The following is a 26463-nucleotide window of genomic DNA, read 5'->3' as shown; positions in this document are numbered from 1 at the left end:
TCCTCTACATTTTGGTACTTCTGTGGGTAAAGATGATTTTTAGATGAACTTAAAATTGAACAAAATTTGCACATACAATATCTTCCTGTACAATTAAGACCTCAACATCATCTGACAGGCAGACATAGGCAGGAAAGGGGCAGGGGGATTGTTTAGCCAATAAAAATGCAGAACAAATTGTAGGATGAAAATCCGAGAAGTAGTAAAACCCTGATACAGTGATGGATTACTGTATCAGCTGTTGGTATTGATCTCCAGAAGCAGCCTTTTTCCTCTTGAGTAGTATTGGTAGAAAAACAACAATAATCATGCAACCCTAAAATTAACTATTTTATTTATAAAAACAGTTTGATGGCTGGATGTGCAATCCTTAAAGCAGGATTAGAATTCTTATAGGGACATGGTGTAATATTTGACCACTGAATTTTGCTGTATTGTTTCGTGCAACTGAAAAAGAGTTCTACAAAGCACCAAGACTAATACAAACCACGAAGATTCAGTGACTAAACTGTAAGTTTGCTTGTCATATTTTTGCAAAGCATTTTTCAAATGAAAAAAGATAAACAAGAAAAAAATCAAACCAACTGAAAATAAGAAAGAAATGAAGGAGAAGGGATAAAGAAAAGTTATAGAAAGAAAGGGAAGAAAAAAAGGTAAAAAGAGCAAAAGATGAAATCAAGAGCCATTACGTTTGTGAATGACACAACATTAGTCTTTAAGGGAGACGGCTCTTGATTGGTGGGGAGCTGTTTCGCATCGTTTGTTACTTTAATTATTCACAATGCAACTTGTAACCAATTCATCCTGAAACCCCACAGAAGCACTGAAAAACACGCAGAAAAATATACATTAAAATGTGTAATTGAGAAACAAAGGTGTACAAATCTGACTTCTTTTCCTGCTTTGACACCTTTCTTTTTGACTCTTTTTGTCCTCCATATTGCGCTCTCATAGACAACACTACGCATATTAACCAAATTAGTTTTCCTTGAAAAGAAAAAAAGTGAGGGAGAAAAAAGTCTCAAAATGAGTTGTCTCCTGATTGGTTGGGAGCTGGCTCCTGCCATTCACTTCCAAGAGTCAGCTCACAGAGCCATTGTTTGTGAACTACACGTCAATAGTCTCGTTGGTAACAGCTCTTGATTGGTGGGGAGCTGGCTCCTGTTGGCCCCTGCTCTCGTCGTTCACTTCGAGTCGCCAGCTTATATAATTCTTTCGTTCGCAAGCGACCAGGGAACTGGCTATTGTTCGGTGTGGAGCCTGCTCCTGTCTTTAACTTCTAAGAGCCGGTTTATTGAGCTCTTTCGTTCATGAATGACACATAATTGATTCAAATCAATGTTGTTAGTTTTCTTTTGGCACTATGAGGTACTAAATAAAACACACTGTTCCTTTAAGGTAATCCTAGGAGAGTTAAGGCAAGAGACTATGGTACAAGATAAAACAATTTGAGAAGATTTGGATTAAGAGCGATCCACGAGGTGGAATGGGTGTGGGGAATAATCTCCTGCAGCATGTTCACTGGGTCACGCTCAAATCCTTCTTCACATTTTTTCCCACGAATCTAAAAGCTCAAGATCATGTCTGCTCTTAGACACTGTGTCATCTTTTGCAAGTGCATTACTCTTTTATCGCTGAGGATTTTGCTTCTTGTTCTCACAGGCTTGCCAGTCCACGGCCAAAGCGATCTGCAGTTTGACCAAAAACTCACCGAAAACATAACCATCAGACAAGGAGAGACCGTCTTTCTCAGGTGAGCCATGAATTGTGTAAAAATATTCAGTACTGTATTTTATAAGGAGCACTCCCTAAAATTTTATTTATGTTTTTTATACATATGGTGCATCGGACTATAAGGCGCATGAGTTTGAGACTACAGTAAGAGCTAGCATGCTTATGTGTGGCTAACTGTTGCACATTTTATAAATGGTATTGATTATTGCAATGATTGATCAGTTGATAAGTGTTGCAGACCAAAATCTAAAAACATTGTGTGCAACAGGAATTGGTCACAGTGGTGAGAGCGCTGACACTTAAACAGTCGACCACTAGAAATACAGATGTCATAAGAAAAGGCATTATCACACTATTTTAATGGCGCCACAAACACTGATGTGCATAGTGAATTCTGATTGGTTAAACAGTCCCTGTTCTTATTCAGATGTGCGCCAATAATGTCGCAGTTTTTTATGTATACGTGCGCAAAATAGCTTGTAGAGTAGTTTGTTGAAACGTTTTCTGCATAATCCATTCTCTAACATCCATTGGTAAGGGAGAGGAGGGACTGTTTAACCTATAGCAATGCAAAACAAAATCTACTACGCAAATCAGTGTTTCTGGCACTGTGAGTAACAATAGTGTGCTAATAAACTCTAATGCCTTTTCGTATTTTATCTGTACCGCTGGTGATCAAGTGGTAAAGTGTCTGCGCTTTTACCACCACTACCTGAGTTTGACTCCTGTTGCATACAATGTTTTGCGATTTTGATCAGTATACAGTAAAACATTGTGTAGTAACACACGGTTACAATTACTATATGCATCTTATCCAGTGAATTCTGCGGTATGCCAGGAGCACTGCATAATTTGTTGCACTTTAAAATTTCTGACCAATTTGGCGTATTTAGGTACTCCTTATAGTCTAGAATATATGGTACATTTAATCAATGTCTTTCCACGGTTTGATGTGTTATTGCAATGCTTTTAAATCTGACATGTTTATGCTGTTGATATAAATGTGGATTATTTAACCGGATTACTCCAATAATAGTCATAATAAAACAAAAACAATGATTATGATAATTTAAAAAATATTTTTTCTTTTTGAAATGTGCAAATCAGTTGCCTATTCAACTGCCGAGGGGGTTGTGACCCACTCCTGTAAACATTTCTGACTTGTTATTTAGAAGATAGAGAAAGGGTATTTGTGCACAGGGACAAATGAAACTAAATAGTTGTCCGTGCAAAGGATTTAAGATAAAATCTTGCGAGAGAAATTTTGTGGTATAAGAGAGTACAAATGGTGACCTTTTCCCTCCCCTGTGCCTTCAGAGGCTTACTGCACATCTCCAGAGGGAATTATGCTGCTTTCAAATGCTCTCGGACGTTTTAAATGCAATCCAAACAAGAGAATAGTTATAAACGCTATTTGACAAGGTTCTTAGCTGTAAAAAAATGAGAGCTTACTATACAACTAATATGTCTTACACTCTAATGTTAATGTAAAATATTCCATCTTTCTACTCTACTTGCATGGCAAGAATTTCGGGCTGAATCCGGGCATAAAATGTGAATCATTACGTTCGGTTCACACCGGGCTTCTCTCTTGCTGACTTCCATCAAGGATTATATATATGTATGTATATATATTATGATTTATTCTAAAACGATTTTTGTCACGACCAGAACGTAATCAGAACCCAAATGCGTAACATTAACCACAAGTTTATTGATAGAAAGAGGAAGAGTAGCGCCCACGATCCGGTGCTCACTGGATGCGGAAAGCAAGCCGCTCACGGCTCACACAATTGGATTGTGTTCGGAATCCGGAAGTGGATGTTCCCGAGCGGGAGATGGCGGTGTCGAGGACGGAAAAAACACGTCGATAGCCGGGACAGGAGAGCAAAAAATGTCGGGGTTAAAAAACAGGTCGTAGCCGGAAACAAACGGGGAGATCATGCACAGACGGGTGGAAAAACAGGTGCAAAAAGCGGGACTGACGGGAGTCAGAGTCAAAGTGCTTGCCTTGAGAAACAGATGTTCCCTGACGGACTGACTAAAGGAGAGTCAAAGGACTGGGCTTAAAAAAGACAGGGAACCAATCAGGTAGCCCGCAGCGGCTGGCGCCAAAGGATCGGGCACAGGTGATCCTAATCAGTCATCATGACAATTTTAATACTAAACTAAAAAAAGGTGTGCTATCCCTATCAGTGTCAGAGCTAGAAGCATGGGCCAGGATGTGCAAGAAACACTGTGATTAAATCAGTATCTTGTTACAACTCACTGTGATGTTGCTTCGCTAACATCGCTGACAATGCTGACAAATGCGCTGAGGCATTTCCAGGCAGTGAGTAGTTTTAACTACGAGACAGCGTGGTCCACAAAAACTATACAATTTGTCTCATTAAAACACCTTCGCTTGCCTTGGATGAAGAAGTTCGAAATCCTGATAACCAAGTTCTCAGAAATGATAACTGAAGCAGCAGAATAAAATGTAGGAAAACACTGGAATGAGATAAAGCTAAAGAATAAGATAATTAGCCCTGAGGGAGCAGCCAAGTATAAATCAGCCAACAATAAAATTAGAAGAAGCTTGAGAGAAGCAAAAGATAAATGGATCGAAGACCGCGAAGAGTGCCTCGACAAGAACAATTCAAAGAAAGCCTTCCAGATTTTAAATAACCTCACACCAACAAAACTGGCAAGAGTCAGCAGCATTCGGGATGAGGCAGAGAATAAGCTAACTGAATAAAAAGAGATCAAGAAAAGATGGACAGAAGACTGTTTCAAACTCTACAACCACCCAAAACAGGGAGACCCCGAGGTCCTTAAGAATTCTGGCTCTAGGGAAAGTGACAACTTCCATATCCTCAGAGAAAAAGTAGAGGCAGCAATTAACTCACTGAAGAACGGAAAGACTCCAGGAATCGACAACATCCCATGAGAATCCGTACGAAATGGTGGTGAGCAAACTATAGACATCTTGACAAATATTTGATGATAGATCTGGTAAACAGGACAGTGGCCATCTGCATGGACAAAATCGCTAGTAATTATGCTACCAAAGAAAGGAAACCATCAACTATGCTTCAACTACGACACCAACAGTCTCATCAGCCATGCAAATAAAGTTATGCTATAGGCTCTACTGAACAGACGAAAACCACAGGCTGAAAACATCCTAGCCGAAGAACAGGCATGTTTTAGGGAGGGAAGGAGCACCACAGAACAGATTTTTAATCTGCACATTCATCGTGAGAAGTTTCAGGAACACCAGAGAAACCTCTATCACGTTTATGTTGTTTTCAAGAAGGCGTTTGACAGGGTTTGGCTGGCCGCTTTATGGGCCACCATGCAGAAGTACAACATGGGCCTGAAACTAGTCCAGACCATCTAACAACTGTATGCCAATGCCAAGATCACTCAGCATTTGTTTTCAGCAAAAAAGAAGAGGGTGACTGAACAGCTGCTTTTCAACTTCCAGTATTTGTTTTACTTTTTGAATGTTTTGTATTTTGATGTAAATCTTTTCTTAACAACATATAAATAGACAATGAGACATTTGGGCTGTTTGTATGCACATTTCAGGATTTTAGTCTCCATTTAGTTCATTCAGTTTTGCTCTTTTGGTTTTTCTTTCTCATGTGCCAATGAACCTGCCAAAAAGGGAAATGCCACCCATAAATTATTTCGCTTCATACCGCGGGTGCTGCTCTAATGGACCACAACCATTCCAGTTTAACTTTGATTTGGTTACAAAAGACGGGCTTTAATTTGTTATTATAAATCAGTTTTCCCCCTCGAAGACCTCACAAATAAAATGTGAAAATTGGGGTTTGCTTGGGGCTGGGTCCTGCAAATCACGAAAAACTGTCAAGCTTGGACTAGGTCGGGCTGCCCCATCTTACCTCTAGTCATAATTGAATAAGTCAACCTGAAAGTAAGGCCTTCTAAAAATGGTTGTAAGCGTCATTCTAAACATAGGTTGTGGTTTCAAACAAATGTCCGAAAACGTAAAGGCCAGGGGAAAGGTGGCCAAAATTAATTTCCACCACAAGCTAGCCAAACACATCAGTTTTAGAGCTGGCAGCTTTGACATCTGAGATGAAGGCTGAGGGTTGAGTAGCGTATCACAACTGCTATTGTCCACATACACTAATAGGAGGAAGCTGAGTTAGAGTAGACATTCAATTGGAAAGGGTGGCCTATTTGATATTACAAGACCCCGAGGATCTTGCACGAATCAGCAGAATGAAAAAAAGTACATTACATTCCTTCATAGTGCATTACAGAAGGAAAAATCTAGATTTTCAACGTTTAACAGCATACTCAGAATTTGGCAATGTGTATATTTGTATTGTTTTTCTGTTTATGTTCTATAAAACGATTAGGATATTTGAACTGAATTGTCTTTATTGTCAGTAATATCAATCTTTTGAAACCAGATAGGACATGGCACACCAAGGTAAACGTGATAAAAACTGTAAAGAGAAAAAAAAGATAAAAGACCGTCGGGATAAATAAGAAAAATGTTTACAAAGTAGTTCTTAGAGACAGGCCTAATTTGTAATAATAGTGCAACAGGTCAAGTCAAGTCATGATTATTTGGATAGCCCATCATTACAAGGAGTCTCAAAGGGCTGCACAGACCACTGACTATTGCAAACTACTGACTGTTATTACACCATCCCCTGATCTAAAACCTATACGAGGGCAAAGAAAAACTCAAAAACCTCAACATGAGGGAAAATGAAGAAACCTTGGGAATGGACCACACAGGAAGTAATCCCCCTTCCAGGATGACCAGGCTGCAATGGATGTTGCAATAACAATTAATACACAGATAACATCAACAGGAAATATATGTCATTCATAAGCTATAGAATAGAAGTGTTTTAAGCCTAGATTTAAACAGTTCCACTGAGGTTGCAGATGGAATCTTAGGGGGCAGAGCTTGCCACAAAATTGGGGCCCGAATGGAGAACACTCTCAAACCTGCGGTTCTCTTCTTGACTCTTGGGATCACTAGTACCATTTAGCAGCAACAACAAAATCTCACAGGGTATTTGTATTTTCACAGTTTTGTGCAATAACATTTAGCAGCACCAGGAAAAAAAGGGAAAATAAGTTATAAGATACAGTATGTTCTCACAGTTTTGTGCGCTTTTTAAGGGTGGTGATGGCCTTGGGAAAGAAGCTGTCTCTGAGCGTGTTAGTCCTTGTTTTAAGAGACCTCTATTGTGGGGGTGGGGGTGGGGACTCCCGTTTTATATTCCTTAGGTGACCAAGCCCCCCCAATTCCAACCCCTAATGCTGAGCACCAAGCAGGGAGGCAAAGGGTATTAGGTATGACTCTGCCAAAGCTCGAACCAGTGACCTTCCAGTTTTGAGGACGGCTCTGGTACAGAATCATAAGCTGGCAATATCTTCTACCCTGAGCAGAGAAAAGATTATGATCTTTTGGGCTGTGTTGATTGGTTAGTTTGTTACTTACTACTAGACGATTCCTTTACTAAGTTTTTTCCTTTTCTCACTAATCGAAGAGGACTATAGCATACCTCTCAACATATAGATTTTCCCCGTATTTTCTTGTAGCTCTAGTAGCTTATACATATCTCTGTATTCATAACATATATGTGTGTTGGGGTTTTTTCTGTGCAACTGTCATGTTTGTGACTTGAATACTTCCGATTCACTTTACATGAAGAATTAGTTACATTTATGTTACAAACCCATTACATTTTGTTGCATTTATAAGTTACATAGGGCCCTTTGTGGAAAACCATTGCACTGACATTGCCCTCGGTGAAAAAGAGCCTGACACTACTGTTTTAGAGAGAAAAATAAAAAGAGTAAGCATAGTAAGATTGTCTTTGGGCTGCTCGTGGGCCAGCATTTATGTCAAGTTGCATTAAACGGAGCTGGACGACTGGTATGCAGCACCAGCGTTGCTCTTTCCTCTGTTTTTGCTCTGTTGCAATGAAAAAGACACTGTGTTCCAGAAAAAGTCGTTTTTGTGTTGTTCACTGTACTCTCGCTCAGGGGTCTTTGACTGAGCTAGGGTCTAGTTGACTTTAGGCCAAATCGGGTTTTTCACAAAAAGGTTCACACAAACATTTCACTCATGTCAAATATTGTTTTTTAAAATTCCCTACTCAAAACAGGATTTTAAAATCAAATAGCAACTGCTAGGGCTGTCACAAAAGGGAGACCATGTATTATTCAGCGTCTCCTAGTGCTAAAAAATGTCATTCATAAAAAAAAAAAAAGAATACTGAAATAATTAGCAAGTACTTAAACTATCAAACACAGTAAATGTGCATTGTTTTTTAAATAGCCGTAGTGGAGAATTTTGTGATCATTTTACATACGGTATGTCACAAAAATGAGTACACCCCTCACAGTTCTGCAGAGATTTTATGATAATGTTTAATAGAACATTGGTGAAGAATTGAATTAGTTCTGCACAATTATGGTGCCCACGCAAAATATTGAACTTCAGGTACTTTTAGTTAAGAGTGTACTCACTTTTCTCACCAGGATTTTAGCTACTAATGGCTATATTTTGAGTTTTCTGAGGGGGAAAATAAAATTACACTGCTATATACGCATTACACGGACTACTTTTCATTGTGCCAAAGCGATGTTTCTTCAGTGTTGTTCAATTAAACATTATGATGAAATCTCTGCAGAATTGTGGGAGTGTTCTCACTTTTGTGACATACTCTAACATGAGGCTCACCAAGAGGGAGATGACATAATTTTTCGCAATCTGGCTGCTACGATTACCACAAGAAAAGTTAAAACCTCAATTTTTTTCTTCTGTATTTTTTTTCCTTCTACTATTATTTCTTTTTTTCCCGTCTTTTTTGCTTGTTTCCCATCTATATATTTCTGTTTCTTCATGCTTTTCTTTATTTCTGTTTTTTTCTTCCTTCCTTTTTTCAGTTTTTTTCTCCTGTCCTTTTCCTTTTTCTTTCTTTCATTCTTTCCTCACTTCTTTCTTCCTTTCCTTTTTCTTTCACCCCTTCTTTTTTCCTGCTTGTTCCTTTATTTTTTATTTCCGGTTTTTTTCTTAGTGAAAGGCTGGGTAAAATATGAGTAGAAAAACAGTGCTTTATGGTCTTCGTACTTTGCATTCTTCCTTGTATTTTTTTTAGTACTCGTTTTCTGTTGCACGAGAATATGGCGCCTGGTCAAATAATGCACCGTACCCTAGCCTGTTTGTTTGGGACCACCGCATTACGTCAAATGTTGACTCTTGATTCATTAGTCCATTTTTTTTATCATCCTCCTTAAAATGTGCGTACGACTCGCATAAGAAATGTGTTCCTGCTTTCATTGGAATATCTGTTCTTTGCTTTTCCGCAGATGTGCACAAGGGGATATTGTGACTCACACGGCCTGGCTAAACGGGTCAAGCATACTGTACGCCGGAGATGAAAAATGGTCTGTAGATCCGAGAGTGAGCCTACTGACTCTTAATCAAGAAGAGTTTAGCATCAAGATTGAAAATGTAGAAATGACGGATGAGGGACAGTACGTCTGTGCCGTCCAAACAAGGAGAAAACCAACGACCAAAGTAGTGAACCTCTTCGTTCAAGGTAACGTAAGATCTCTCCACACACAAAAGATAAAACAAAATTGTCACTTGTACTGGGCGTCCTAGAAAATATATACAGTAGTACCTCGGTCCTCAACCATAATGCGTTCCTGGTTGTTGGTTGAGTATCGATTTGGTTGAGTACCGAATTTTCTTTTCCTATAGGAAACAATTGTAAGTATTTTAATCCGTTCCACCCATTAAAAATACCTAAAATATGAAGGAAATGTGTATCCAAACAACATTAAAGACCATAAATGTGTACATTACCTACCTACCTACCTACCTACCTAGGTCAGATCCCTCAAGAGGGGTTACCGACAGCAAGACAAACACATACTATAATAAAGAAAATAAAAGGGAAAAAACACACATAAAATTTTTTGGGCCATGGCCAACCCAAATGCCCAAACAAGTTAGGTACCTAGGCACCTAAGTTGGTCATGCTTTCGCCCCTCCAGATGAAATATATAATAAACATTAAAAAGAAGAAATATAAACTAGTTTGTATCGATTACACACCTGTAAACAGTGGTGTGATGGCGTACAGGAATGGGAGTGGGAAGGTTACTGCTTACCCTTCCTCTTCTCTTTTAATAAGAAACCCGAGGTACCACTGTACCGGATTTTTTGGAATATAAGTCGTAGTTTTTTTATAAAGTTTGGCCGGGGGTAAGACCTATACTCCGATGAGACATATATGTGAAACTATTAATACAGTTTAAAATCGTTGACCGGTACTTTATATCACTTCACATGTTATTTCCACACTAAACCACAAGAGGGCGCTCTAGGGCTATGTTGATAATTTCAACCTTGACCATGACGCAAAAGCATGAAAATAAAGCGGCCCATCATCTACCTCCGGAACCTACTGGAAGTTGTTTACTGGTAAAAGTGACATAGGATGAAAATTTGATTGGATTTAATGACTTGGAGTTAAAACAGCAGTTTGGTATACACATTCTTTATGCTAGAGTTATCTGGATGAAATGAAATGATCTGCATTTATATAGCGCTTTTCAAGTCAATGACTTCCCAAAGCGCTTTACATTGTGCTTCACATTTCCCAATAGCGGCCGTGATCTGTGCAGCCATGTAAGGCGCTAACCTGCTTATTGGGGGTATTGGGGGTTCAGTGTCTTACCCAAGGATACTTCGGCATGTAACACGGACAAGCCGGGATTCGAACTGGGATCCCTTAATCCTAAAACGATCGCTCTACCTCCTGAGCTACTGCCGCCCCCAAATATTGGATAACTTTTAATATATAAAGTCGTTACTGAGTGTCTACGATAAATAAGTATGTGTAATATTAGTATAACATGTTCTCTATTTAATTTTAATTTAACATTGCCTTTCAAAATGACGTATGTTTTTGGTGTTGGATTTTATCAAATGCATTTCCCCCAAAAATGTGACTTATATACAGTGTTCCCTCTAAGCTGCGCGCGTGCGCAATTGCGCACTGCTCGCACATTCTCAGCGCACAAGAAAATCTAGCCAGCGCACAAAAATGAGGGCTCAAAATTACTAATTAAGAAGCGACTTAAGTCAAAGTTACAGTGCATGAAGGTAAAAATACACGGGTTCTCCTGACGTTGTGTCCTAAATGCGGTATTTTGAAGTCGAGTCGAAGTAGAGCGAAGTTTAGTAAAGTTAGTAGAGAACCGGCTTCTTCGGCTCGGCTCTCTAAAAGGAACTGGCTCTTTCGGGTCCTAAACGGCTCTTCAGGTTGTTTTTGCTTCTTTAATCCTAACATTACCAAATATTATTAAAAATTATGCACAACATGACTTAAAGGAAGGGGGGAATAGAACAAAAAAGAAAGAAAATACCAAAATGAAAAAGTAGTGAAAAGCTGAGAAAAAAAGAAACATAAGGAAGAGAAAAAAAGAAGGAAAAAATTAGGAAAAAAAGCCAGAAAAAAGAAAAGAAAGAAATGTAGGAAAAAAGTAAATAGAGAACTGATAGGTTGGTCGTTTTGGTTGTAATATTTCTCAGAATTCACTGTGTGAATATAACTTGTTTTTATATTCCTAAATGTAAAAACAATCTTACACACACACACACACACACACACATGAGGTAACGTTTCAATAATTAGTCTAATTGCATCTCTTGTACGTTTATCAGTCTTGTACACTTTTATTTTGAAGTCGCATTTCCGGTGTATTTTTCTGTTTCCTGTGTGAATAAAGTTAGGTTCACACATGGGAGGAGTCAGTGCTGCCGAGGTCCTGGCCCGGATGGGCTACCCGACAGTGCTCTCCCGCTTGGGAATGTTATTTACCTTAATGCTTGTTCTTATTTGAGTTATTCTGCCAACATAGAGTTTATATAAGTATTAACTTTAACAGAACAAAAAGAAAAAAGTAGAAAAAAAAACACGGAAAAAGAAGAAAAAAATTGTGTTGCATTCAAATAATTTCCAATTATATCAAGTGAATCTTGTTGCCAACATTGTACTTCCACTAAAAAATGTGATTAAGTACGGTTCTGTATCTTACAACCGACTAAATAAGCCACCAAAAATGTTAACATTATGCGACAAAATATATCAGGAAATAAAAAGAAATGGAGATCTTGTGAAAGAATTGTAAAAACAAACAACGTTTGTAGGCCGCACAACCTTTGCAATAGTACTTGAGCCTATTCATTCAAAAGAGGAAAATAATTTTGCATTGCAAGAAACTCAGCAAAATGTAACTTGATGTCAAGTTTTGGACATCTTTGATAATTAATTATCTTGCCACACTTGGGATTATGGTTGCTCACTGTTGTTTCAAGCGTTGCTCACCGACTTTGTGTGAACGCTCAGACCCGTGGAAAATTAGAGGGAACAATGCTTGTATGTTTTTTTCCTTCTTAATTATACATTTTTCGGCCGGTGCGACCCATGCAGCGGAGAGATTTACCGAGTGTAAAATAAGTTACACATTGTAACAGCCGATAACTCAATTATCTATTTTTTCTTTACAGACTGACGCCATTGACCCAAGTGATAGCAGCTAGACTTGACTTTTAAGAAAATCTATTCAATCTAGAATGCTACTGGAAGTATGAAAACGCTGTAGAAGTGCAAAGACAATTTAAGAAGAGTTAACAGTCCACGGATCCCTAAACTGCCAGGGTCGTAGAGGCACCTTCCCTGTTGTGTGTCTCGAGCAGTTACTGCTTGACCACGCCCATCCCTCTCCAGGCTGTTTTTTGTGTAGGGGTTTTCTCCCCTGCATGAAACAGATAGTACTGGTTTCCATGGTTATAAGTAGCAGGGGAGGCCTCCTGATGATACAGCATCTTCATCACTTCATCACTTAGTCGCTGTTGTTTTTCGGTATTAAGCCTCATCCAGCTCTTCAGAGATGAGCCAGACCTTAGCATTGACAGGCGTTTGACACAAGATTCTAAATCACCGGGGAAAATCCTTTTAGTATCACATCGTAAAGTACGCAATGCCTGACTTGTGGCAATGATGTTACATCCTTTTATTTTTGTGACATTTTAATGCTCTTTTTTTTCTCATATATTTTGTATTTTATCTACCTATCTATCTCTATATATACAAAATATTCATATATTTAAATGAATAAATTAAAAAATGCTAGCATCAACAAAATAAAGCAATTAATGGTTTAAAACAAGTTTCATACATATAATCCAATAATATCGCGCCATTAAAAATACATAAATAAATAAATATCCAAATAAATAGAAGTGAAATGTAGATGTATTTACCAAGCGACTGTCTAGCAATACCTTATACGGTCTTGTTTTACTTAGATTTCATTACAAAAGACGGGCTTTAATTTCTTATCATATATCACCTCTCCTCCTCCTGAGTCAGTACAAATAAAATATGAAATTTCAGGTTTGCTTGGGTCTGGGTCCTGCAAATCAAGTTAATTAAATGGTCAGGCTCGGGCTGAGTCAGGCTTTAATACCCGCGGACCTGGGTTTGAGTTATGCTGGATTTTTACCTTACCTCTGCCGTGCTCATGACTGTGCGTTCTTAAAAAGTCTTTCGATGGACCGCGGACATCAAAAAGCCCACATCAGAAACCATATCACTGCAAATGTTACAAGAAAGGCTTTGTGGCAAGCTAGTCAAGAGTTGGGCATTGGAAAATCATCTGTCCATCGCATCATGAAACGTTGTCAATGGAGCAGTAGCATTCCAAATTTTGTCAATACTCTTAATGATGTAATCCCTTTTAAAAAGCGAGTTAGAAATGAAAAAAACAACAACTACATCATTGACATCATAGTCAATGCTGATTGCCAGTGTTTTGTCATTGCTCAATGCGGGCAGAACATACATGCCAGAGAAGACGATAGACAGAACCTGCAACTTTGATTGCAATTGTTAGCAAGACCTTGCTTCGTTGTATCCACCGATAACAGTGCAATTCACAAAGGCTGAAATACACAATCTGGACGAGTTTTGGCCAGGTTTTTTTCCTTACTGGGAAAATTCCCTGAATTTGATTATTCGTTTGATTTTGACAGTGGACTCGTGAACTATGAGAAACCATATATACCCATGGATTTGGGATTCGCTGAATTGAAAAACATCGGAATTATTTGATGAACTTTTTTGTCCTTCATTTGAATTGTTATTGAAAACGTGAAGTTTATTTTTGTGTGGCTTTAAATTATGATATGAAAACAGATTTAGGTTGATTCTATTGTCTTGATAATTGTTTATTATTGGCAGCCTTTGCTCTAATGAATTTGGACTATGGTGTTTCCTTTATTGAGTTTACCGCTCATCAAACCTCGATCTCATCTTCCCTCTGCCTAACGGCATATGTGCTACAATTATCCAGACCAAAGAGTACAGAATTGCGAGTAGTAAAGGTACGTGGAACGGTGTAACGAACTTGCCCATAAAGATTGTGTGGAGTGATGAGGCCACATTCAATTAAAATAGTTAAATTAACGGACACGATCGTACCTACAGGGGACCTGCAAATCTATTTTAAGGCCGACCACCATGTTAATTTACCAGGAATGAATTGCGTTTTCATACTTCCAGTAGCATTTTAGATTAAATATACTTTCTTTAAAGTCACGTCTGGCAGCCATCACTAGGTTCAATGGGTTCAGTTTATAAAGAAAGAATAAATTATTAATTTATCATCCTGTCTAAATTGATTGTATGACATGTTTCCTATCATTTGTGCTAATGGTGGCTCAGGGGGTAATGCGGGTAATTCATTTTAGATTCATGTTTTTGTAAATTTGTATTTTACCCTATTTTTAACCCGTTTGTCATGTTTTACCATGTATTTTGTTGTGCCTTTCTAGAAAACTTAAATGCGCTCGAAATTAACAAAAAATATTTGCCATTTTTTTCAAAATCATTAAGATTTGTACTTAATTTCATATATTTACTTAATTTTTTTCGTGTTATTTTGAACACTGTCATCAAAGAAAAAAATATCAAATATACTTTATTACCTCATGAACAGATAATTGGTATATAAAAACAAAAAGGAAAAACTCTCGCCAACAACTGATGGGGTCAAATGTTAGTTACTCGGCTGATTACTGATATTGAGCAATGGCATGGTTTTTCTTTTCTACCAGGGACACACACCATTAGTACCAGTTCCCATCAATACTCTTGCAAACCTGTACAGAAATTGTATTGTTAAACATAACATCTTGGACTTTTCTTTAAATTATAAACAAAACAGTGAGTATTTGATTAGGGTAAGCCACTTGCAAGGAGAACAAGGAGAGAAACCTTCAGATAAGAAATTCCAACCTTGTTTTAAAGGCCCTTCCCTGAGCCCTTTCTTTTTATTACATCTTTTAGGTTACAAAACTAGATCATCCCTAAAAGGTGTGTGAATCAACACTAACATGATTGTCCGATAGTAACAATAATGTAAACAGTTCATAACAGTAAAAAAAATGAACAATGTGCAATAATAGTCAAAATAACAAACTGGCATCCTTCGAAAACTTATTTGATCGTGTCCAATTTTAAGAACAGAAAAAAATTATCATGTATATAATTTTTGTGGAAATATTCATTTTTATATCAAAATCATAGGTGTCAAACTCATAGCCACACCAGGCATACAATTACAGTACCGTATATTAAAAATGTATATACAGTACATCTACTATAATGAAATGCTCATAACTCTCCAACAACAGATCCCACAATGCAGTATTTCTGATGCCGCCACAAGACTTCCCGGAAATGTTCCCGCATCAATGAGGTTAGCTATATCCTGACGGGCGCAGCTACTTTTGAAACTATCTACTGACAAATAACTCGGCCAGTTGAAAAATATAACCGACAAGTGAATTAATAGTGAGTCTTTAGTGTCAGGAAGCGTTGACGTAACACCAAGGGACGAACTTCTATATATCACTATGTTACAAAAGGCTAAATGGAGAAAAGCAGGGTGACGTTTCTGTTGCTGTGGATTAAGCGGATGCTAAACCCTCACAATGGCTGAGCAAAGAGTTTATTTGAAAAAAACAGAGCCTTTAAAAATCGATCGGAGAATGATTATTTGATAACTGACATTGCCGGCCGGTAAACCAGTATGTCTTCTATGTGGAGCTAATGTGGCTGTAATTAAGGAATTTAATGTAAAACGGCACTACAAGAGAAAACATCAGAGTAAGCTGAAAAACCTGAATGCAGAGCGGAAGATACAGAAAGTTGAAGAGTTGAACAAGAATATGAGGATCCAGCACATATTTTTCACCATGGCAAAATTCCCAAAATGAAAAGCACAAATTGTATTTATATCTCTATTTTTTTCACATTTTTAATTTTTATAGTTATGACAAGAGGTATTTTTATCGAGTTTAAAGTTTTTTATGTTATTTAAAGTTTGTTTATCCTGGAATAATATTCCTGTCAGTTTTTAATTCATATTTATTTCTAAAGTTTTAGTGTATTCAATAAATGTTTATCCCGTGGTTTGAGTTTTGGCCCTCTGTGCAATAGAGTTTGACACCCTTGATATAAATGGACAGAATTCCTTGTGCAGCCAAGGCTTTGAGGGTGTCTGCTTTGATGGTCTCAACATTGAGTGTCCTCCTTATTGCAAATAACATATTTTGATTGCTGTTCATTAGATTCCCTCCCCAAAAAATCAAAAAGAATTCCATTACCAACCAACTGGTTGCCTATCAGACTCCAAGGAGAGGCAGTGCGCATAACCGTTTGTCACAAAACCGGACCAGATCGGAGGCAGGAGGCAGGAAGGGTGAACTCATTCGCGTTAACGATCAGTTACTTTTATTAAGGAAATAAAAGTCGTCCAACACTCAGGGACAAAAACAAAAACAGGCTTACAGGCAAAGAGGAACTCAGACTAGGCATACTCACAAAACAGGCTTTTACTCAGAACGGGCAAGTACAGGTTTCCTCAAGTCAAACAGAACAGAATAATGCAAAGTAATGCAATGAAAACGCAACCGGCAATCCCCAAAACCCGCCTTTAAGAAGCACACATGCAAATTAGAAAATCTGCTACAGCCGGTGCCAAGGGGGCGGGGCCAGCCGGTCGCCACGGCGACCATGCTGGACATGACACCGTCAAAAGTTAGACTCCTGTCTTAAAGTGGAATTGGCGGGTAACTTCAATCAAAAGTATCTATGTTTATTCACAGTGCCACCAAAAGTCCTCAATCTTTCTCGAGACATTGAGGTCAATGAAGGTTCGAATGTCACAATGCTGTGCCAAGCCAATGGTAAACCAGAGCCGTATATCAGCTGGAAACTCATCTCGTCTTCAGGTAAACTGCACACATTTTCCATTTTTAACCCTTTTGCATAGTTTGAGAGTCTTTGAGCTTTTTGATTCGTCTTTGGTTATCACTCACTTCTTAACCACTTTGTTATTTTCAGTTCATTACTCTCTATTACCTTCTTCCAGATTATCATCAGAACATAATTGTGTATGAGAAAATCAACTGGCCCTATCCTAATTGGCCCAATTAATTTGCATAACAAGATAGACATAAATAGCGGCAATGATGAAGGGAGATCTCTATATTATGCTACATAATCAGCTATGAATTGTTATATAAATAACATAGTGAGCAAACTAAAATAGTGTGTTTAAAGACCATGTAAAATTCTAATATCCAGATATTGAGAATTTTTGTAGCATTGGAAATGTAGAAATGTTGTCTTTAAACTCGATTTTTTACAATTTCAGTTTTTCTCTGGTATTTTTATATTACTTTGAAGTGTCGCAGGCGAAGTACGATCTTCTCTTTATATAAGGAGCCTTTCCTTGTAACAACGTTTCAGAATCTTGCATGATTCACATTCTCCAATACGCAACTAATAATTCTTAAAAATAATGAAAACCGAACAACTTTATTATTTTTGACTTTTGCCTGTTAAATGTTGAAAAATAGACCGTTGATTTACTGTGATTGACCAGAACAGATATTCATTTGTTGGCGGACAACTAATATTTTCAAGCTCTGGCAATTCCAGTATAAAATTGGACGGACTCGTGTGTTTATAACTTTCTTAGATTTTAAGTATAAAATATTTACGTTTAATGTAACGAATCAGGTGCGTGGTCAAAGTCATAAAAATTTAAGAATCCATTTTACAGTATAACTGTATTTTCCGTACAATAAAGCACACCTTAAAACTCCAAATTGGACAGATATTTTAAAGTTTGCCTTTTAGCACATTGTGGCTTTATACCACAGAAGACTGTGGAAAAGATTTGAAAATGTCCATCCATCCATCCAGTAAAAATCGGTGTGAGTTACTACACGAGGTCTCATGGTGTACTACCGTATTCGAGCAATGATTGATCATCGCTGACCTAAATCTCAATATATTCAGGGTCGGGTAGGGTTACTTTAACTTGATTACTTTCAATTACTTTTGGATTACTCCAATACCAAATATGCTAATAAAAGACAAAATAAACTAAATATGAATACAATTATGACTCACAACATGTGGTAAGCTTTCTCTCCTGGCTTTGATCTCTCCCCGGCAAAACTAACATAAAATGCGACAGAAACAAAATGAAAATAAATCCAAACAGCTTGCCAACATCATTTTTGCTGTTCCATGTATTCCGTTACTCCCCAAGCCTGCACAAAATTTAGTCATTTTATTCATTTTTAGTTTCTTTTGTCTTTTATTAGCATATTTGGTATTGGAGTAATCCAAAAGTAATTGAAAGTAATCAAGTTAAAGTAACCCTACCCAACCTGAATATATTGCAAACAACAGGATCTGAACCTGTATTGTTGCAGTGAGAGCATCGACACTGTCCAGATTTCATACGAAAAGACATTCAAGCTTACCTCATTATCACACTGTTTATACTCACAGTGCCAGAAACACTGATTTGCACAGTGCATTCTGATAGGTTAAACAGTCTTTCCACTTCTTTACCAATTTGTTAATATCGTTGCGAAAGACAAAAACAGAAAACAGAACAGCTTTCAACAGAAGACTAAACAGGCTACTTTGTGTTTGTATACATATTAAACTGCCAAAATATGGGTGAACTAAGGAACTGAGAATTCAGGTAAGGCAGAGGTGGGCCACCCAGTCCTGGAGGGCCGTATGTACTGCATGTTCTTAGGGATTTCTCTTTTGTAAATTGGTTAATATTAAGGATCAGCTCGTTAGTGAGCTAGCAGGAGCTATTTGACAATGGCACTTAGAATGGAATTACCTGAGTTGAAGAACAGAAACCTCGCAATACATCCAGCATATGCGGCCCGCCAGGACCCAGTTGCCCACCTCTAAGGTAGGGATAAGAAGATGATATATAAATATCACCATATCAATATTTAAGACCCCGGCAGCATGTTCATTTTGGTTACAATTAATGAGCATTTGTATGACCTAATTGCTGTTGTCAAGCTTTCGTGTTGAGTCTTTTTTATTGCAGATGTTACACTCATTGGGAACAGCTGTTTTTGTGTCACACTTTTGAACATATCCACTTGTGGTGTCTAGGGGACTTTGCAACAGATGACAAATATCTGCAAATCCCATCAATCACCAGAAACAGAGCAGGAACGTACGAATGCTCAGCCGTCAACAACATTGGCTCAGATAGCCAAACAATAGACATCACCGTCAACTGTGAGTACTAAGTTTTCTTGGTCAAATGTATGTATCACATGTACAGGGATTTGTTATCTGAATGTGACTGACAGACACGTCACCACTTTTGGCGGTTTTCCTGGCATTCTTAGTTTTTCAATACAAGAAATGTGCAACTTGGTCCATTATCGCAGCAACCACCTATGTCAACAACACAAAAAGATACATCTGTGTTGCGCGTCTGTGTGGTTCTATGTCGACTCTATGGTTATTACAATTGGAACGCCAAAGATGAGATTTGTTATCAATCTCTGAGATATATGTACCCATGAAAAGACCATATCTGGCTCGCGAGCCATAGATCCCTGACCCCTGCTATAATTAGACACTAGTCAGAAAGGTTCAAAACATTTAACAGGCTTCAAGTGTTGTTCCTGTCATGTTCACTATGTTTTGTTCATTGTTACCCAATGCAACATCTATTGCAGCCTGGTCACCCTGGAAGGGGGAATACCACTTGCGAGGCCCCATCTCAAGGTTTCCTATTTTCCTCATGTTGAGGTTTTGAATTTTTCCTTGCCCGCTTATTGGTTTCAGATCAGGGTATGTGCAGTCCTTTGAGACATACATTTTGTGATTAAGGGCTATACAAACAAATGTAACTTGACTCAACAATCTGGCACTATTCTCCCCAATATGGTTGCCCTGTCGTCTGGATATATGGGGCTCACATTTTCCGTCATATTTCCAGCCCTCATTCGTATTTTCTTTTGGCGCAGTAATAAATAAGTGCTGGTTTTCATAATTGCACCGGTCATTTTGAATGATCAAATGATTTGAAAACACGTGACGAAAACAACTTGCCGTACAGTTAAACGCGGCTTCAGGTGTTGCAGGCTACAAATTCCTCAGGTGGTTGGCACCAGGTGCGCGCTGGGCTTTGGGAAACATAGAAGTTGTGTAGATATATATATTTAGGCTCCAATAACTTTTGACAGACCTATTCTAACTATTTCCTATTTATTCACGCTTATTTTTTTGCAATAGCTCAGATAAGGGCAGCACGGTGGATGAGTGGTAAGCGCGTCCGCGGCACATTCTGAGGTCATGAGATCGAACCTTCCTGTGTGGAGTTTGCATGTTCTCTGCTAGCGTAGGTTTACCCTGGGCACTCCGGTTTCCGCCCACTTTCTAAAAAAATGCATGTCAGGTTAATTGGCCGGTTTAAATTGTCCTTAGGTTTAAATGAGCGAGTGAGTTGTCTGTCTCTGTGTGCCCTGTGACCAGTTCAGGGTGTCCCTTGCCCACTGCCTGAAGATGGCTGGGATTGGTTTCAGAACCCCCGCGACCCTACTGAAGATAAGCGGTGCTGATAATGGATGGATGGATTGATAGCTCAAATATATGTTTTTAAAACGTGCTCCGGCAACCTTTTTTACGAGCCAAACTAATCAATGCTGGTATACGCTTAATTTGTGTTTCCTTTTCTCTCTAACGTTTATCTAAGTGTCTTAACGGCTTGTCTTTCTTGTATTGCGCCCATCTGTAAGTTCCATGCCACTAAGATGACATCTCATACTGAATGTTGAAGGACAAGTTGGTGTAAGGGGTGCCTGGAAGGACGAGGCTTTATTTATATATTGATTGTTTTTGGACGCTCAATTGATGCACACATTGAGTGGGATCTTTGTTCATTCTCTTTCTCAGTAATTTCTGTGTGTACTGTATTCAAGACGATTCTCTTTGCTGTTATATAACCTGTTGTGTAAAAAGAAAATAACAAAGACTCACATTTATCTACTAGTATTTTTTTCATATGATTTCTATTTAAGGAGCTTTTCCTGATACCATGTCTGTGTTTTTAAAATATATGATTAAACTCCTAGTTGCTCATGTCAGTTAAACAATTAGTTTATTGCTAAGTGTTATGACGGTGTTGTAAGGTTGAAAATCATTTTTTTTCCAATCAAACCCTTTTAAAGAGTGCATTGCCGCATTTTTACTACTTATACCGGGTCCACAGTGGCACGTTTCTAACATTAGGGACAAGAATGTGTCCAAGTCATGTTTTATTTCTTCTCCTTCGTCTGATACAATAAAATGTATCAGAATAAAGATGTGAGGGCGTCGTAGACTTCCATATGATGGACATTTGGGCAAGTTATGACAATACAAGTAAAACAATGACGCCCGAAAAATAGTAGAGCCCGCACTATTAGAGCAAAGTTAAGATGGGGCCTAAAAAACTGCAGGCTGACCCAACCCTGGCGGGCTGGTGTTAAAGCATGTCCCAGCCTGTGGGCCGACAAATTCACTTGATTTGCAGGACCCAGCCCCTTTTTTCACATTTTATATGTGAGGACTCAGGAGGAGGGGAGGTGATTTATGAGAAGAAATTAAAGGCTCTCTTTTGTGACAAAATCCAGGTTAACAAAAGTGTATAAACATTTTCACCCTTAATATTTCTGTACCTGCAGAGGTTACATTAACCGACATTTTTCCATCATTGACAGGAAAATCTCAAGGCCGTCTGTCATTTTGACGGGTATAAAATTGGGTCATAAACCACAGCATCAGTACGTCCATGTCACTAGCCAGAAACGGAGACAGGACCCAGTAGCGTTTGTTTACTCAGTTTTATTGAGAAAGAGAGAGAGCAGTGCTTGCTTCCACGGTCCGATGATCGCCGGACACGGATAGCAGGTGGCTGGAACGCGGAAGTGGCACTTCCGTGTCGAGCGAGGATAATCGCCGGCAACAGGGATACTGGTCACTAGTTGGGACGGGAGAGCAAGGGCGATATCAAGTCCAGAAAAGAGTTCGGCAACAGGTAACAGGCAGGAAACGGGGCAAAACAGGTCGATGGTCGGAATGGAAGAGCAGGGCAGAAACGGGTCCAGAAACAGGCCGGCAACAGGTATCAGGCAGGAGAAAGCAGGGCAGGAAAATGTCGGAAGGTATGAGCTTGTCTAGCTGGGAGCATAGGTTCGCAAACGGTCTGACGGCTTCCAAGAGGTGGTTTAAAAAGAGTCTTTGAAACAATCAGCGCTCAGGGCTATTGGCGCCAATTGGGCAGTCACAGGTGCCCTGAATCAGCAATCATGACAGTCCATAAGAAGCTAGTGTGGCTCTTTAAGAGAGAGAGATTGAGGCGGTGAGACAAAGAAGAAAAATGACCGGTGGATATTGGACAAAGATAGGAAGGAGTTCTTTGAATTGACATTATAAAAGTTTAGTATGTACGTGTCGTGATGAGGCCACTACTGTTTTTTTACGGACTACCCTCTCTCAAGGAGAAAACTACTCACGGCCTCCCAAAGCTAACATCGCAGTTAGCAAGAGAGAAGCTACTATATCGTGATGATTAAAATTCTAGGCCCAACCCGGCCAAAATTTTGGTCGATCCCAGATTTTGGCATGGTCTTAAGATCTTACCTCCAAAGCAGAGTGCTGAAAATAATATAATTTGCCTTTTGTTATCTTTTTGAATTTTGTGTTTTCCTGTAGATGCTCCAACTGTGTCTGACGGAAGAGATGTGGGTGTCCGGCTGGGACAAAGAGGGGTCCTGGAATGTGAGGCTGACGCCGTACCTGAAGCTGACTTTGAGTGGTATAAAAACGAAAGAAGGTATTTTCACTTTCAAATGAGGAAACTGTTTTATGTTTGGGTGTTTCCAATCACAATTCAAAGTTGTCAAAATAAACAACATGAATGCCCCCTTACCTTTTTACTTTTCCTTCATCAGATTCATGAATGGATTAGATGGCATGGAGATAGTGAACACTGGATCATTGTCCAGATTGACATTTTTTAATGTCACTGAAGTGGACTACGGTAACTACACTTGTGTTGCCATCAACAAACTTGGGAGTTCCAACACCAGCTTTGTTATGTATGGTAAGTAGATGGATCTTGGAGCCACACAGACCTTCAAAATTAATGGAACACTTGGTAACGAAGGCATGCAGTGGGTAGTACAAGTAAAATTATAGCAAATAATGAGCAATATATTAATTACTAATGGTATGATAATAAGTACTGGAGTTCTACTCTTATGCCTCCTGTCATGAACATGAGAGGTTACCTGAAACCAAGAGTCATTAGAAAGTGTAATCAAAAATCTGGAAACATTCTGTGATGTTATACACCTGATTGTAAAAATTAAGATCTTTATTAGTCTGCTGCAGATTGCTGATGAGCTTTAATACATACGTTGAAGGACATAAATCTCTTTGCGGCACTCTTGCCCTTGAGGATCAGTGTTTGGGAAGCCTGGTTTAGCCAAGATATCAAGGGTATGTGGGTGGTCATCTCTTTTTGACAGACACAACAGCGACTGATGAGAAACTGCCATAAAATTGTTGGGAGAGGAGGCTAAACAAATATTTTGGCCCTACTAAGGACGGAAGACCGAAGCACTCAGTAAAACTCACGTCATTCTGATCCTGCCTCACTTTTTACTGTGACATACAGTAAGCACTTTAAAGCAATTTTTTGGTCAACCCAATGAAGAAGACGAAACAATACCACCATTCTTAAAACAGAGTGTATGTAGCAAAATGGTTAGTTGGTTTGATAAACCCACAACCCTTGCCATCAAGTGTTTGATGTCTACAGACCTCTGTAGCTTGGTTAAATAGTAGCCGTAAAACACCAATGTCAACATCTACAGTGAAGTGGTGACCCAGAGATTCTGGCATTTAAGGCAGAGTGGCATAGAGAAGGCTATATTTGAGACTGGTCAGCAAAAATAGATTCATATGGCTAAAACAGACATCGGACAAAACAGTTGATGAATAAAAATGGGACTCTTTAATAAAAAAGACAAAATGGGATGGGTGACACCAAACGTTCGAACGGTAGTGTATATGCCAATGGAGTAGAAATTGTGGCAGTACTCTTACAGTGTAAGCCTGCATTTTCCTGCCCTGCCTTAAACAGTATGTTATTTAGTGTAGAAGATTTTGAAGTGGTCTAATTTAATGTTTTGCCAAAGTGTTTTTCTATTTTCAATCTGTTGCTGTGTCTGATATGTTCCCCTGTTTGTAGTGGTAATCGAACCTACTAGCTCAACATTATTGCAAGGTTAGTATTGCGTTCCCCAGTCTTCAGAGCATGAAGAAAATTGGCATTTCTACTAACGTCAATTGTAGGTTGTTTTTGCTTCAATGAAAGAAGTTGTGTATTTTGCTGATTTATGAGTTGATAATTAATGGGTTGACCAGCGATTTTAAATTGTGCATAGTGTGTAAAATGCATACTCCAACCTTCTGTCTTTCATGTTCTCTTTTTATATTCCAACTCTCTCTTCATGTGACATGTATTTCTTTTGATTTTTGCATGCTCTCTTTGCCACGTAAGTATTACTTTAACTCTATTAAGATGTTTGTTTGTTAAATATTCTTTATTATTTATAGTATTCATGTGTTTGTGTGCAATGTGTCATTTTTGTGTATCTTGCAAAGTATAATATACCGTAAATTCGGAACTAATAAGCGCACCTGATCAAATGCTGCGTCCTCAAATTTAATAACGAAACCTAATTTTGTGTCTGTACAAGCCTCACCGGTTTTCAGATCTATTTTTTTATATTCTAAGACCCGTAGAACCCTGCTGTCCATGCCCATGGCTGCAAAATATACTGTGGTGAATAGTGCCAAAATGCAACATTGATGTGTGTTTTTGTGTTGTTGTTACTAGTGGTTGCCGCGGTAATGGATCAAATTAAATTTGCTTGTTGTGGTTCCTCGAGGACTAAAGGAAACTTCTAGACGTTTGAAAATGTATATCACAATTTCCACGACATAGCCGTCATTGGTGTTTTGTTATGACAAAGTGGTAAATACTTGCCTGTCTTTGCAATTGCCATTTTGAATGGTCACATGATCTGAAAAAGCGTGACGTAAACAACTCTGAGCAGAACTGAAAAACTGCCCAGCCGAAAACAACTTCAGGTGCGTGCAGGGCTTAAAATGTAAGAAATAGACATGAATACGTTCATTTTTCTGGCTATTTAAACCTGCAGCTTTAAAATCCGGTACGGCACGTTAGAATACGTACTTGAGTTTATTTTTTAAATTTGGGAATGCAGCTTTTGATCAGGTGCAGTCTGTAGTCTGAAATGTTCTGTTTGAGAATGTTAAGTCTATCTTATGATTGGCTTTAAGCCTTGGAACGATATCTTAAAGTAATCGAAAAATAGTGTGAATAGATCTGTTTACCATTGTTGACAATGCAATTGTTGGTGTAAGATTCCTTTCTTTTGAATCCATTTTTGTGTTTGGACATTTTAGGGCTGAAAGCAGTTCAGGAAGGTAGCGGATCAGCGCTGGGCCTGCACATACACAACTACCTCCTCACCTTCTTCCTTCTGCCCTTTTTGCTTAAATTGTAAAGCACGTATGTTTGTATAAGGGAGTATTCATATTTTTTTCTAATCTGCAAAACACTGATGCACAGAAGTTGCTATATTACTGCGCTTTCCCTAGCAATACACAATTTCTCTTTTTTGTTGTAGATGATTTATTTTGAGGGCATTATTAGGCACCTCATTCCTTTGCAAAAAGAAATGTATTATACACTGGTTGCTATTCATATTGACTATGAATGAACTTTGCATTTTTATATACAGATTTAATATGTTTTTTTTAAGTACATCTCGAATACCTCAAGGTCAGTTAGAGAAGGCAAAAGAGTGAGAAATTGTATAGAATTAAATGACCTGAAAGTATTGTATTTTTTTATTCTTACTGTGTCTAGTTATGGAAACAATAACGATGTGTATGTTTGCAAATATTTGTATTTATAATTGTATTTATGATTTCATTAAATCCGGTCAGTTATAAAATGTATCGGAGTTGGAAAAAAAAAATCCTTGTCCTTGTTGAGTTTCTTTTTAATATTGTGTTACGATGAGAAGGTTAAATGCATCATTTTAATTCAAAAGGACAAATAAAGAGGCAGAGACTAATTGTCATTGCTTTAAAATACAACTCTCAGAACTGTTGTGAAATATTCATATCTATATCTATAAAGATAGGTATATCTCTATCTATCTATCGATCT

The 26463-nt window shown here is 38.3% G+C and overlaps 1 protein-coding gene across 5 annotated transcripts; it reads left to right on the top strand.

Moving 5' to 3' along the window:
* Positions 1-1514: 1514 nt before the first annotated feature.
* On the top strand, positions 1515-26463 carry ntm (neurotrimin). 5 transcript variants are annotated; one of them, XM_088321478.1, is made up of 8 exons: positions 1515-1753; positions 9091-9323; positions 16970-17095; positions 19308-19436; positions 22905-23025; positions 23144-23295; positions 24448-24483; positions 25704-26463. In XM_088321478.1, the coding sequence occupies exons 1-8, from the start codon at positions 1581-1583 to the stop codon at positions 25790-25792; spliced, it is 1059 nt and encodes a 352-aa protein (XP_088177604.1). In that variant the 5' UTR covers positions 1515-1580; the 3' UTR covers positions 25793-26463. The 5 variants fall into 5 exon arrangements, 4 of the variants coding, with proteins under 4 accessions (XP_088177604.1, XP_088177603.1, XP_088177605.1 ...); XM_088321477.1 differs by having other exon boundaries at positions 25692-26463; XR_015847386.1 differs by having other exon boundaries at positions 1516-1753; positions 24448-24754; positions 25692-26463.

The sequence above is a fragment of the Urocampus carinirostris genome, chromosome 17 (genome assembly GCF_059441175.1).
Source record: "Urocampus carinirostris isolate Australia breed hairy pipefish chromosome 17, RoL_Ucar_1.0, whole genome shotgun sequence".
In the NCBI taxonomy this organism is placed as follows: domain Eukaryota; kingdom Metazoa; phylum Chordata; class Actinopteri; order Syngnathiformes; family Syngnathidae; genus Urocampus; species Urocampus carinirostris.
This window is presented reverse-complemented; position numbering and strand designations above follow the sequence as displayed.

Bases quoted from the DNA above. Each gene is read 5' to 3' on its own strand.
- ntm (XM_088321477.1), top strand. From the start codon at position 1,581: ATGTCTGCTCTTAGACACTGTGTCATCTTTTGCAAGTGCATTACTCTT. The intron at 17,096-19,307 runs GTAAACTGCACA...TGTGGTGTCTAG, and splicing joins GAAACTCATCTCGTCTTCAG to GGGACTTTGCAACAGATGAC. The intron at 23,296-24,447 runs GTAAGTAGATGG...CCCTGTTTGTAG, and splicing joins CACCAGCTTTGTTATGTATG to TGGTAATCGAACCTACTAGC.